We start from the raw sequence: 14,707 nt of genomic DNA, 5'->3' as shown, positions 1-14,707 counted from the left end.
CGTGTGTGTGTGAAGGTTTCCCACACCAAGCAGTTCTTGGACAGTAGTCTGAGAATTCAGCTCAATTCTGACATTATCTACCTGGAGAAAAATGAGATTCCACAGGTAAAGGGCTCAGTTCCACAAGACCTCCCTCCACTTCATATCCCAGTTGCAAGCCCAAGTTACCTTTGCTTCTGACCAATCGGCTATAAATTGGAGGTTCCAACAACCCCCTCCAATTCAGGATGCCGTCACGAGTCCAGGTTGTTACCTGTACTTCTGACCAACTGGCTGTAAATCAGAGATTCCCACTGCCCTTTCCTTGGGTTTGGCTTATTTGCTAGAATGACTAACAAAGCTCAGAAAAACCCGTTTACTTACTACATTTCCAATTTATTACAAAGGATATTAAAGGATACAAATCAATAGCCAGAGAAAGAGATACAAAGGGTGAGGTCTCAAAAGAGCTTGGGACCTGCCCCAGTGGCATGTGGCAGCATTCTGGTTCCTCATTGTGGATGCTTCCCAAACTCCCTCCTTTTGCATTTTTATGGAGGCTTCATTACATAGGCATGATTGATTCATTTTACTGGCCATTAGTGATTATTCAGTCTACAGCCCCTCTTCTCCCCAGAAATCAGAGTTTGGAACTTTCAGTCCCACCCTCCGTTCATGGTTAGTTCCTCTAGCAACCAGCCCCCATCCTTAGGTGCTTTCCAAGTCAGCTCATTTACATAAACTCAGTTGTGGAAAGGGGCTTATAAATAATAAGATACCCATTTTACCTTTACAGCTCTGAAGTGTTTTCAGGAACTGAGGACATATAATAAATATACTCCCTTTTGTTCTTATTGTTCCAGAAATTCCAGGGGTTTAGGGAGTTTTAGCTAAGAAGAGTGGATAAAGACCAAATATATATGAGAAATGCATTTTGAATGACTCATACACTTGAATGGCTATATGTGTGTGTGTGTCTGTCTTATAAATTACAGTATCATAATTGCGAGCAGTACATTTCCACTTCAGACTCCATATCTGAGCCCATTGTTTTCCTGTAGTAAAACCACTTCCCTAAGTCTGTCAGTCTCCGTTTTTGTTAGCAGACAGCTAACCCTTTAGGCCTCTGCCACTGAGTTCCTACTGTCTCCTACGTACGGCCATTGAATTTTTAAATTCTGCTTGTTCTTTCTTTGGCTGTCCCTGGGTTTACTCTTCCCTCTGCTGTTTCCACAACCAGTGCTCAGATTTTCATTACTGGCCACCAACCAGCAAATGACTGGAATGATATCCTCAGATATCTTGTCATTCTCCCTATAGCACACTTTACTGTGCTTTAACATGAAGTGATGCCAGATGAAATCCAAACTCTGTCCTAGCAATTAACTGTATGTGGCTTTGGCAGGTATCTTTCTGTTCCTGTACTGGTGATGTGCTCCTCCTGGCAGAGGAGTATAAAAGTTGCTCTTTCTGATCAGTCTTTATCCCTTTGGAGCTCTGGTCAGTACTGGTTTCCTACCTGAAGCTTTCTCTGCCTAATATCTCCTCTTCACAAATGTTCTTCCTTGGGGTGCCTGGCTGGCTCAGCTGGAGGAAGATAGTGACTCTTGATCATGGGGTCATGAGTTCAAGCTACATTGGGTGTAGAGATTATTTAAATAAATAAAACTTTAAAAAAACAGGAACAAAAAACAAATGATCTTCCTTGTTTTTGAATTCCAGTAGGATTAAAGAGTCATCTTCCACACTTTTTTGTTACATGTTTTTTAATATCTGGATTTTGTTTTGTGTCTGTGACTCATTTTAAGCTTTTTTCTGCAGTGTTTTTTATTATGGCCAACTTCAAACTTACACCAAAGTAGAGAGAATAGAACACTGAGGGTTTCACTCTGTCATTATACTAGTGTCACCCAGCAATTATCAACTCACTGCCAGTCTCTTTTCATCTATACCCCCACTCTGCCACCCACTCCAGATTATTTTGAACTATGTCCCATTCCTAAATATGGCTTGTTAAAAGATGACTCTTTTAGGCAACGATGACACTGTTGCTGCATCTACAAAGTTGGTAATTCACCAATATCAAGTATTCAGTCTGTTTTGCCAGTAACTTACAAACATTCTTTTAATTTTTTTGTTGTTTGAAACGGGATCCAAATAAAATCTGTGAATCCAGAATTGGATACTATGTCTCTTAAATTGCTTTTACCATAGTTTAGAGGAGTGTGGGGGATGGAGGAGAATGGGAGCAAGAGTTCTTTATAGATGGTGCTTACAAGATTCTTGAAACTTGAAGCCTGATTTTTTTATTTCTTCATAATGAGCACATAACAAGGAAAGTTTGAATTGAACCTAAATTGGTGGCATTTATTTGTCGAAGCGCTTATTACTATAGACAAATGACCAACTTAATTTTTGCTTGGGGTAATAGTTCTCCATTTCTTAAAAAGCAATTGTTATTCCCTAATCTGTATATCTATATTATGGTTAGACTTATATGTTCGTTAAAATAATTTGGAGTAAATGGTGTATTAAAGCAAAGTACTGTTTGGAGTTAATAGCGTCAAAATGATACTTTTAGTAAACTAGCTAAATGAAGACTGGTTTGAGGAAAATAAGAGATTTATTTTAATCTCCATTTTTTTATGATTTGTTACTTTTTAGAATAAGTGAATTTTAAAATACTGTGTCCTTCTCCATTTACTCAGCACAAACATTTCACTGAAGATATTCAAACAAGGCAGTATCGCTCCTTGGAAGTTCTGATAGGATCTGGCTACAATACCCCTGCTGACATTTGGAGCACAGCATGCATGGTAATGTTTTTCCAAACCCTTGACCTTCACTTAATTATGTGGTAGTTTTATACCTTGCCCTGCTTGCTAATTTCAGTAGACCAGCAAATTTACAAACAGGAAAACAAATTTTTTATGATGTACCTACCACTAGCACTCTAAATCTTATGTCTGGAGAGGTTGAAATTCAAAAGCTGATTAAAAACATCTGGCATTCTGTGTCATCTGGCTGGTTCAGTCGGTTAAGTGTGTGACTCTTTGATTTCAGCTCAGGTCATGATCTCAAGGTGGTGAGATTGAGCCCCCATTTTGGGCTCCATTCTGGGCGTGGAGCCTGCTTGAAATTCTCTGTCTCAAAAAAAAGAACATCTGGCATTCTGTTTTGTTGTGCCAAATTGCTGCTGGTTGAAGGCACCAAATGTTTCTTAGCATGGGCTTCGGCCGAGGGGATTAAAAATAACTGCTCCAAGGTGGTGCCGCTTTTGATTAGGAGATTACCAGTACCCTTGCCCTTTCGGCTCTGATCTGTTTTCAGATTAGGGAAACTATGGAAACTACTTCAGTCTGTATAGTTTGACAGTTCCTCAGATATCTTTGCACCTCAAAAGATGTGAAAGCCCAGTCATCCAAAGAGTCTTAAATTGCTGCTTTGTCCCTGTCAAACAAGTACTCAGGTAGTCAGATTTAGTTGTCATTAAATGGTTTCCCACAAGTAACCTTTATTGGAATGTGTTATACTGTTTCCTGAAATAGAGTATACTCATCAGTTTGATTTGTAATTGTGTGTTTCTTCACTTATTTCTCTTGCACTAGGTTGTAAGTGCCATGCTGACAAGAGCCATGTTTGTTATGTATAGCTAAGTGTCTGGTTCAGGGCCTGGCACATTCTGAGTAGATGCTTACAGTGCGATTCTGATGCTAACTACCCCAGGTTAGAACAGACTTCATGGGTTAAGGGCAGAGTTTCCCAGAAGGCCCCTCAAACACCAGCTGCAAGCTCGGAAGTCCACAGGCCACTTACAGTTCCAACCTGCTGGCTACATATTGGGAGGTTCCATTATCCTTTCAGATTCAGTAAATTACTAAAAGGACTCACAGAACTTGGGAAAGTCCTAAACTGCTATTGCAGTTTTGTCATAAAGGCTACATATCAGAACCAGTCAAATGAAAACATGCATAGGGCGAGGCCTAAGAGGGTTGCAAAGCTGAACCTTCTGTGTCATTAGGACTTGTCACCTTCCCAGGACATCAGTGTGTACCACCAGCCAGGGAGGCTCACATGGGCTTCAGATGCTCCGTTTTTTATTGAGGTTTCATCACGTAGGCATGATTGATTGAATGAATTGTTGATCATGTGATTGAACTCAATCTCCAGCCCCCTTTCCTTCCCTGGAGGTTAGGATAACACAGGCTCAAAGCCCCAGTCCTCACACAGTTGGGTCTTGTCCAGTTAGGGTGCATATCCAGCCCTCCTCTTATAATTATCTAGGAGCCCACCATGAGTCACCTCATTGGTATAATGATTAGGATACAGGTGGACAACGTGAATGACAAAAGGCATCATCACTTGGAAATGCCAGGCTTTTAGAGGCTTCCTCTCAGGAAACAGGAACAAAGACCAAACAAATTCTTTATTATATAGCAATACTTAATAAATAAATGTTGGTGGGCCATCAAATGAGTAAACTAAACCAGAAGCCTATTAAACTGTCATTTCAGTTGACATTGTTCACAGTCAACTTTGGCGAAGACTTGAGAAACTACAGACTAGAAGCCCCAGCCTATTTTAGGTCATAGATTTCTTGAGACCCACATTCCTAAAAAACTTTGTCTTCCAGAGGTAATAGAGTTAAAACCGTGTTGTTAATATGGCATGACCTTGTAAATCATTGTGTTATGGCATATCAATGGCCTATTAAGATGGTGGACTTTGTGAAATGTGAGGGTTGGTACTGTGTGCACAAGCTGAAAGAACATTGGAATAAAATCTAACTTCTTAGGGCACCTGGGTGGCTCAGTGGGTTAAAGCCTCTGCTTTCGGCTCAGGTCATGTTCCCAGGGTCCTGGGATCGAGCCCCGCATCGGGTTCTCTGCTCAGCGGGGAGCTTGCTTCCTCCTCTCTCTCTCTCTCTCTGTCTCTCTGCCTGCTAGTGATTTCTGTCTGTCAAATAAATAAATAAATAAATCTTTAAAAAAACAAAAACTAACTTCTTTCTTGCCATACTTTAAAGCTTTGTATTTTCAGGAATTTGATTTGCTGGAGAAAATAAGTGGTAGAGATGCCACCAACTACAAAATATAATTGGTTTGTAGATGACATCTGGTTTATTATGATGTGGTTCTTAGTAGTGGGTTAATTGTTTGGGGGCAGTAGTTCCTGCTTGCTATGTGGTATGTTTATACTAAGGCAAAAGATAAAAGGGGAATTAACCTTGCCCCCTGTTTGGACCAGCTCACATGTAGGAATTTTCTCAACCAAGGGAGGGAAAGCACTTACCTGACATGAGATAGTATCATGAAACTTGAACCCACTTCGCCATTAAGTTTCTCTTATTTTGCAAAAAGATGTAGAAATGTTGCTTTCCGTTTAGCCATAACCAGAAAGTAAAAATAAGTCCTGTAATATCAGAAGTGTCTGGAAAGATGGATCATCCTGCATCCAATGCAATTAATTGATGGAAAGATTGGAGCCCTTTCTGAGAGATAAAAAGATTGCCTGCCACCTTAGTGATTGAGACTACCAAGTTAGAGGGCAGTTATAAAAAGGGAGAGTTCCATGAAGACCACTTCGGAGTTGACAAAGAATTAATGCTTTAAAATCTTCATTCTGTAAAATCCTCCATTCAAAATTACACATTTTGAAAAATGTATAATGACTTCTGTCTACCACTGTAGTATCATACAGAATAGTTTCACTGCCATAAAAATCCTCTATGCTCTGTTTACTCATCCCTCCCTCTCTACCCCCTGTACCTGGCCACCACTGATCTTCCTATTGTCTTTATAGTTTTGCCTTTTTCAGAATGTCCTAGAGTTGAAATCATAAAAGTATGTAGGCTTTTCAGATTAGCTTCTTTCACTTCATAATATTTAAGGTTTGCCTATGTCCTTTCATGACTGGATAGCTCTTTTGCATTTTTAGCACTAAATGATACTACATTTTCTAGATATATACCAGAACACAGGATTTCCTAACTTACATTGCCTCTGGTTGTGAGCATGACACTGAGTGTCACAGAATAGGCTCTTTGGTCAGTGTAAGACCAGCACAGGAGTGGGAATCAGGAACCCTGGATTCTAGGATGGGCTTTCTTGCCTGTCACTTTTGGTTACAGTTTTCTCATCTACAAAGGGAAGTGTGTTCAACTAAAGTGTTTCGTTTCTAACTAGAGCTTCTGCTAGTTTTCACTTCTGACATTGTGATTGTTTGGTTTGGTTTGTGTTTTTCTGCTGTTATCTTATTTACAAAATTATAACTACTAGCAACTGCCATATGTTCCAAAAAATAAAGTTCTCAGAGAACTTGAGGTAACTAGTTGTGAGTGACTGGGTGAAAAATTTAGAAAACATTGAAATCTTAGAAATTTGTCTTTATTTCCTTGAATTTTAATTTCAGTATTTTTACTGCACTCCCATTATGAGCCTTTGAAAAAGTACTGGTTTCAGAAGAGATTAACAAATTTTAATGAATGAGAATCACAGTTTGTTTCTGTTCTCCTTTGGAACTATAAGCCTCAGGATAAGGATGGAACAAGTTACCAGCTTCAGTTTCTTGATGAACTTCTAGAATATAAAACCAGCTAATGCCTTGGAGGGTAGTACAGTTCAGGTAATACAGTTTTGAGAAAAGCTGTCCTGTGGTGAAATTGCAGAAGCGGACTCTGAAAAGCCACAGAGACCTAATCCTAGGACTGAATTAGAGAGTGCAAACCATACCACAGTTTTTGAAATTGTCTGACCGTTGACTTAATCAAAATTGACCTGTGACTGGCACTTGACTTACAACTGCACTTTTATACCAGTATGGTCCTTTATAAAAATTGCTGTTGCATTACCTTTTTTGACCCATTTTTTAATCAGTGAAAGATTAATATAAGCCTATCACTCAGATGCTGTCTTTCTGTAATGCTTGGTGTGTATTCTAAAGGAAATCACTTTTTCATACTTGTTGAACACTGTTACAAGAGGTTTTCATGTAGAAGACCTGTGCCTGCCTTTTCCTGGTATGTGAATGCCATACCTCCCAGTAACATAAAACATGAATGGCTCTTGACTACATTTACACTTAATCTTTTTCTGATTTTCCTTTAGACCTAGGAATTGAGGATTCTACTGGAACAGTTTAGGGGGTGCTTCCCAAAGCAAAACTTAAAAATGTACTTTTTGCCAAATAATTAAGAGTCATAGGTAGAGAGATGTCTGTCTGAGTTTTTTGGTTTTGATTTTGTGTACAGAATCTTAATTTCTAGCTATGTGAAATTATAACATAAGAAAATAAAACCTGTTCTTCTCATGAATAATTTAATAACTTAGAATTAGCTTAATATCCACATGTTGCCCTCTCTAAGCAAAAAGAGAAATTCAGGAGAGCCGAATTGCTGATAGGAGCATGGGATGGAAGAATCCATATGTTGATATTAATAGTTCTTGCTGTTTTCCTGCTCCATTTTACTAAGAAACTGGTGTGGAAGGAAAACTCCTTAGATATAATCTCAGACATTTTTAAAAATGATCATCTGTGGCTTTTTTAAAAAAGAAAAAATTACTTCATATTGAGTCAGATAGTAAGCAATAAGCTTCCCAAAGGCTACCTTTTTGTTTGTTTTGTTTTGTTTTAATGCTTTCATATGCTGTCCTCTTTTTCTCAGGCCTTTGAACTGGCCACAGGCGACTATTTGTTTGAGCCTCATTCAGGGGAAGAGTACACTCGCGATGAAGGTGAGTCTCCTTAACCAAGAGTCTCTGTGCATGGCAGTTACACTTTCCATGTGTGATTAACATGGTTTCTTAGTACTGAAGAGCTTAGTCTTTTTAGTGTGCTAAGAATATATAAATCCCAGAAAAGATAGAAATATAAGATTTTTATATTAAGTATTAGATACACTAGATATTTTATAATAGCTATTAAAGAACTATATGAGGATTAAAGAAGAGACCACAGTTGGTTAATAAACTAAAACTTGTATTTGCCAGATAATTTCTTCTAAAACATCTGGTTATCTTCCTTTCTGTATAAATCAGTGATTCATTCTTTACCCACTGTGAACAACCTGTTCATCAGCTTGTTGCCTGCAACTTTATTTGGAAGTCAGTAATTTTATATGCAAACACACTACTTGAGTGGTGGTTGTGAATGCAGACACTAGAGCTTGTTTGTCTATATAAACTCTATAATATTTAGCATTCTTTTTCCCTTTTCTAAAAATTAAAACCATACTTTTTTCTTTGTAAATGATACTGACATTTAGAATTCCATTCTAAAACAGTGTTATTGGGTCGCCTGGGTGGTTTAGTCAATTAAACGTCTGCCTAGGCTCAGGTCATGATCTCAGGGTCCTGGGATTGAGCCCCACATTGGTCTCCCTGCTCAGCAAGGAGTCTGCTTCTTCCTCTGCCCCTCCTCTTCTCTGTGTTCTCTCACTCCCTCTGGTCTGTCTCCCAATAAATTTAAAAATCTTTAAAAAAATAAAACAGGGGCGCCTGGGTGGCTCAGTGGGTTAAAGCCTCTGCCTTCGGCTCAGGTCATGATCCCTGGTATCGAGCCCCGCATCTGGCTCTCTGCTCGGTGGGGAGCCTGCTTCCTCTTCTCTCTCTTCTGCCTCTCTGCCTACTTGTAATCTCTGTCTGTCAAATAAATAAATAAAATCTTAAAAAAAAAAAAAACAGTGTTATTGATTTACATTTTGTGATAGCTGATGGGAAAGGCCCAAGCTGTCAGTTGCTCCATCTGAGAGGCTGTGAAAGCACACAACTGAATATGTGATTTTTTTTTTTTTTTATCATGGTCATGTCCAAATAACTTAGATAATAACGTGAGTGAAAGAACTATTAAAGAAATGTCTTACCTTCTTTATTATACAGTTTCAGCAGGTTTTATTTTCAAGATTAATGGGGATTACTTTGAGAGAACACTAGCAATGTAGCCTCCCAATGTGGAAAATATGTCCTTTACTTTCTATCCTTCCCTCAGTTCTTAGGGAAATCAGGTTTTGTGCTGTGTGGAACCAAGAATGCTCTCCATTTCTTAAACCATGGTCCCTTGGGATAGTAGTAGGCAATGTTAGTAGGGCCTCTTGATACTCCTCTAACACATAATCTGGAAATGTTACGATAATTCCGATTGCCAAATGCCTATTGTAGTAAGTACAGTTTGGATGTTTTTCTATATATAAGCCCTTTTAAGAATATACTATAATAATTATCTATGTACACATTTAATTTTCCCTAATCTCTGCTTTCTTTTTTTTTTTTTTTTTTTTTTTTTTTGCCAATTATAAGTTTGGGGCTTTGGACGTTTTTTAGAAATGCTCAGTTATACCTGTTTGAACAATTGATTTTTTTCTCCTTACTTTCCTAGACTCCCTGTAAATAGTTGTGGTACAGAACACATATAACAGCTGAAATTACACTCTGTAGGGTCTTATGTTACCAAACCTGAAAATTGAAGCGTATCTAAAAAGTCCCAAATAAGGGGCAAGGGAGAACTGTCTATTCTAGATATTTAAATTCAAATTTATTTCCTCCTGTACCGGTTAGTACTAATAGTCCTTAGAGGAAACTTCAGACTACTGCAGTTTGGTCCATAAGAGAAGAAAAAAAGCTAAACCCTAATTCCCTAGCAAGTGTATGCATGGTTTGTTATAAGTCACTGTAGGACTGGGGCCTACCTAAGAGGCATGTTTTCTGATGTTGGTGTTCTACAGCCCTAACTCTTGGAATAATACTTGATAATTTTGCCTATCAGGTATATCATTCCTGTGATTAATTGATAAGCCAGAGACAGGCTGCTGGAATTAAATGTAAAATAACACACTCAAGAGAAAAATAATTTCTTGGTACAGGAAAAATGTTAAAAGAACCAGTACTTCACTTGGAAGTTTACATTAAGATAAACTGTAGTCTCATTTATACAAAAATATTTATTTGCAGGTTTTACATAAAATGAGCAGAAATTTCTTGGTGGCCAAGTCTTGTTAGCAAACGACAAATTCAGTCAAGACTGCCAGAAGTTTGTAGTGATTTCGTGAATGTAAAGCTGTTTTAAAATGACGGCACTGAGTCCTTGAGAAACAGATAGGACCTGACACCATCACAAATTCCCACATATAGTGATGTCTCTGGCATATCATTACTGCCCTACAGGATTAAAGTCATTTATAAAGCTCTTTTGTGCCATCACTTTTTAAAATTCCTTCCTATTCTTAGTTGCTTTCACCTGCAGAGTAAAAAAGTAGTAGAGTTTCCTGTAAATGTGGATGCTGGCTGGTCCCAGGATCACCACCTGGGGCACACTTCCCTGGCAGTGCTCACGGTCCACATTCATGCTGGGATAGTTACAAGACACTGCTACGACATGGGCATCTTTTACTGGCCCACGGAAGTCAAGTAGCTATACTTTAAAATGTTTGTGCCAATTTCTACTTTTAAAGTGTGATGTATTTTAAAACAATTACCCGGCTCTGAACTACACATGGTAAGATGTGGGTTCATTTTGAGTTCTAGCTCCTGTTTGCCCTGTACCTTCAAGTAGGCCATTTATTCTGAGGTTCTGTTTTCTCATTGTTAAAAATGGGGCATCTCTTAGTTTTGACCTGTTTTACAGGGTGACTGTAAAAACTCATCATATATGAGTGCTTTAATTATTGTGAACTTTGTTAAATAAAGTGATACTATTACTACTTGAAGCCCAGAGTAGTATCATAAATAACAGTGTCTAAAGCATATTGGTAGTTTTTATAACCTTAACTGAAAAATCCACCTGAATCTAGATGTATAGACAAAATAGAAATAAAGATACAGATAAGCCTCTAAACTCTAGGGTGGGCCTTGCCAGCTGCTCTCAGGTGACCAACCACCTGAAATAATTCTTGACCTTCCCAGTCTCCCCTGGAGTATCCTTGGTTATATTTGTAGTTACTTTTAAACAGCTAGGACTGAAAAAGCTATTCATTTAAAAAAAAACAAAACAAAACCTCTTTTACAGCTTGTCCTTGATCCTGTTCTTCTTACCCTTCTATTTTAGACCACATTGCGCACATTATAGAGCTGATAGGCAGAATTCCAAGACGCTTTGCCCTCAGTGGGAAATATTCACAGGACTTCTTCAACCGCAGAGGTAGTATTATTAACATGAGTTTTCATCTAGGCCCCAGGGATACAACTTCAGGAAGCAGAGCATTCACACCAAGATTGTTTTTAGTTATAACTTTAGTCCCACTGAAGTGGGCACCTGATTTTTTTTACAGTTTTCTGGATTCTCCATTAGATGGATAGAGTCCTCTTCCTATTTAGGACAGAAAGCAAGGCTGAAATGCTTTACAAAGAGGTGTGCATGCTACTCTTTCTGCCATTGTCTAGAACTGCATTTGTTACTCCTGTTATGTATGTCTTTTTTTTCCCCCTCCTGAAATGTTTGAAACATACAGATCACATTGCATTGATCATAGAACTTCTGGGGAAGGTGCCTCGCAAGCTCATTGTGGCAGGAAAATATTCCAAGGAATTTTTCACCAAAAAAGGTAAAATAAATGTGCTTGTTCCCAGACATCATGGGAGCAAAGTGTTTAAAAATGAAGAGGTAAGTGCAGCCGTGTACATACTCCCAACACCTTTGGAAGGATGGTCCTGCCTTGGATGCTGAACTGTAACAGCAGAGAGGTGAAATACTGTGGTCAGGAGCAGAGACTGGGGCCACACTATCTGAGTTCAAATCCCAGCGGCCACACAACCTCAGTCTGCTGATTTCTAAGTGGGGATTTTAAGTGTTTACTTCACACTAAATAAGTTACTGTGTATATAGTGCCTGGCACATAATTGGTTGATTACTCCTATTCAATGCTTCTGAAAAATGGGCAGACGTTTGCTAGCATTTGATCTCAGAACTGTCTCTAACAGAGCAAATAGTTTAGTTTAAGCTCCCTAAGGGCAGGACTACATCTTACTCATCTTGTAGCCCAGAGACACCTAATATAATCACTTAAGTATATCAGTCCTGCAAATTAACTTTACCTTTTCCAGTTTTATAAGTATATGTTATCACCAATTAGTGAAAGAAACAAAGATCATGCTCTCACCTGAAATTTTTGACTCAGTTAAGTATGTATTTAAGTATTAAGTATGTAGTTAAGTATGTATTTCTTATGCATCCAAATAAAATTTAAAAGCTGAAATTTGAAAACCTGACCTAAGAAGCACTAGAAAACTCTTGCCTTTTTTCCCTGTTTGCCATGGTGCCTTTTTTCCTCACAACCTCTACACTTGACAGCAAGCATCCTCAGAAACATTAATGTTTCTTTTTGGCAGGAAAATAGTGAAGTGCTTCCTAAGAGTTCCTCCTTGTGCACAGACCAGTTGATGGCATGTGTATATCAAGTGGGTACTGAATCAGGCACTCACTGCCCACAGAAAGAGACTTCAGATAAGTGTGTGTAAGTTAAAATGGTTATGTCAAAGAAGCAAGAATTAGAATGACATTTGAGAATAGGACAAAGTGTTGATGTAGCTATATCTGAAAGCTGTATGGGGTTTGTTGTTTTAGTCTTGTTACTTTTTATACAGGTCTAACATGGTATTAGCTCTTTATTTTTAAATTACTGCCTTATTTGGAAGCAACATTAGTAGACTGTTAAGCCCCCCAAAAATACAGTTGTTCTTGGTATGTGATGATAAACTGTTTTTAAACACCCTTTGAGACTGTGTTGCATATATAGGCATTTAATAACTCATTTTAGTGAATACCTAGTTCCTGCTAGGCCTACCCAATTTTACTGGGACAAAATATCCTAGAATAGTGGAGCAAGCAAATTAAGATTTTAGGCCCTCACGGAAAGTGGAGACACTCCAAGGAATGTGTTAAAGAAGAGCTTTGTGAATAGAAAAGGATTAGATTCTGATGGCAAAATTTGGTTCTTTATAGAGCGCCCGGATTAGTTCCTGGATTTCCACAAAAGGATCTTGTCACTTGTCAATATCGGTCAGTTTCTTTTGTACTGTCTTTACCATAGGTGACCTGAAACACATCACGAAACTGAAACCCTGGGGCCTATTTGAGGTTCTAGTGGAGAAGTATGAGTGGTCTCAGGAAGAGGCAGCTGGCTTCACGGATTTCTTACTGCCCATGTTGGAGCTGATACCTGAGAAGAGAGCCACTGCCGCTGATTGTCTCCGGCACCCTTGGCTCAACTCCTGAGCCCCAGCCCAGCACCGCAGCAGAGATCACATGCTGACCCTCGCCCCTCCCTGCCAAGAATTTCCCACTTCCCTTTTCAGGGTGAAGCTCTTCCTTCAAGGGTTTCCTAGGTTTTTTGGTTTTTTGTTGCCTTTTTTTTTTTTTTTTTTTTTAATCCAACATGTTCATTTGGGTTTGCTTACTTGACCCTGTGGAGATCCCCCACAGCCATCGGGCATCCTAGGTGAATTTGGCCTCAATTGAGCTCTGCCAAAGACTCACAGACTAAAATGTGAAACAGCCTCTCACCCTGTACCCTTGTCTTTCCATTAAAACACCCTTTAAATTATGAGCATCCTTTTTAAAAAGAGCTATGAAGATGATGAGCTCATCCTTTTATTCATTGACTCTAAGAGTCAAATTTTCTAGTGCATCTCCTATTGCCAGCATAAGGATGAGAAGGGGAAAGGGTGTTATTTCTGTGTACAGCAGAGACATTAAACTTACTGTATCCAGGCTGCATCATCTTCCTGGATTGTTTCTGTTCTCTGTGTTCACGTTTTGTCCGGCAACTTTGAAGCTACTATCATTTTAAATGAGCTGTATCAACACCAAATTTGGATACCACTTTTATCACTGTTCAGAGCACTATCAAATTCCTTTTATCCTCCCATAACTCTAAGATCCTTAAATCTTTGGTCTGATTTTTGTTGGAAACAGACACGGAACCATTGACTAGCTATTTCTTCAGAATTAGATGTTCTGCAGAAACAGTCCTTTCCTCTGTGTCTTCTGCTACCCTAACCACAGAGTTTTGATTGGCTGCTTTGGTTTTTGTTGTTTTAATCCCTGGCTGGCACTTTACTCATTGCACTTGAGTTTACTGCCCCAAAGCAAAAGAATTCAGGATGACTCCAGAAAGGGGACCTGGGTTTCAGAGATTTCCCCTCTAGGAAGAAAATGTACTAGAATTCCCAGTTCTTTTCCAGTCAGTCCTCTACTTTATTTACAGCTTTTTCTTTATCTTGTCCAAAATTTAACCTTTAAGCAGTTTTCCTCTGTGGCTTTGCCACTCTCATTTTCTCAGAGGCTTCAGGTCTTAAATGAAATCCCAGCATAAAAGAGCCAAGGCCAAGGGGAAGGGATGGCACTTTCAGGTTTTTTTGTTTTTTTGTTTTGGGGGATTTTTTTTTTTTTTGGTTGTTTTAAGATTAGCCATTCTCTGCTGCTATTTCTTTGTATAATGTAAGTTTTTAACTGCAATTCTGAGATAATTGAGATGTACTTGAGGCTTTTTTTTTTTCCCCATGAGAAAAGGCTTTGTGAATCTTACTTTAGAATGGGCCTTTCCTAGACTTGCCCTAGACATCACATATTCCTTGGGTCATATTGAAAAGCAAAAGGGGGCAGGTTTGGGGTCACAGCCGCTTGTTCAGCATGGACCAAGTGGGCCTTGGGGATTACAGCATTCTGCAGAGGCGGCTCCAGGACTGATTTACAGAAAGCCAAGGAAGTGCGACTTGAGGCTCTACTAGCAGAGCTGCCG

The 14,707-nt window shown here is 38.9% G+C and overlaps 1 protein-coding gene across 1 annotated transcript in view; it reads left to right on the top strand.

The window, feature by feature from the left end:
* SRPK1 (SRSF protein kinase 1) overlaps positions 1 to 14,303 on the top strand; it is a 76,416-nt gene extending 62,113 nt beyond the window's left edge. Inside the window, 4 exon segments of the mRNA XM_032864325.1 lie at positions 2,688 to 2,795; positions 7,643 to 7,712; positions 11,420 to 11,512; positions 12,998 to 14,303. Coding sequence (XP_032720216.1) covers positions 2,688 to 2,795; positions 7,643 to 7,712; positions 11,420 to 11,512; positions 12,998 to 13,182 — 456 coding nt within the window. The 3' untranslated portion in view covers positions 13,183 to 14,303.
* Positions 14,304 to 14,707: the final 404 nt, after the last annotated feature.

Source organism: Lontra canadensis, unplaced genomic scaffold (assembly GCF_010015895.1).
Source record: "Lontra canadensis isolate GAN:19392208 unplaced genomic scaffold, GSC_riverotter_1.0 scaffold27, whole genome shotgun sequence".
Taxonomy (NCBI): Eukaryota; Metazoa; Chordata; class Mammalia; order Carnivora; family Mustelidae; genus Lontra; species Lontra canadensis.
The sequence above is the reverse complement of the archived record's forward strand: the minus strand, read 5'-3'. Positions and strand labels throughout refer to the sequence as shown.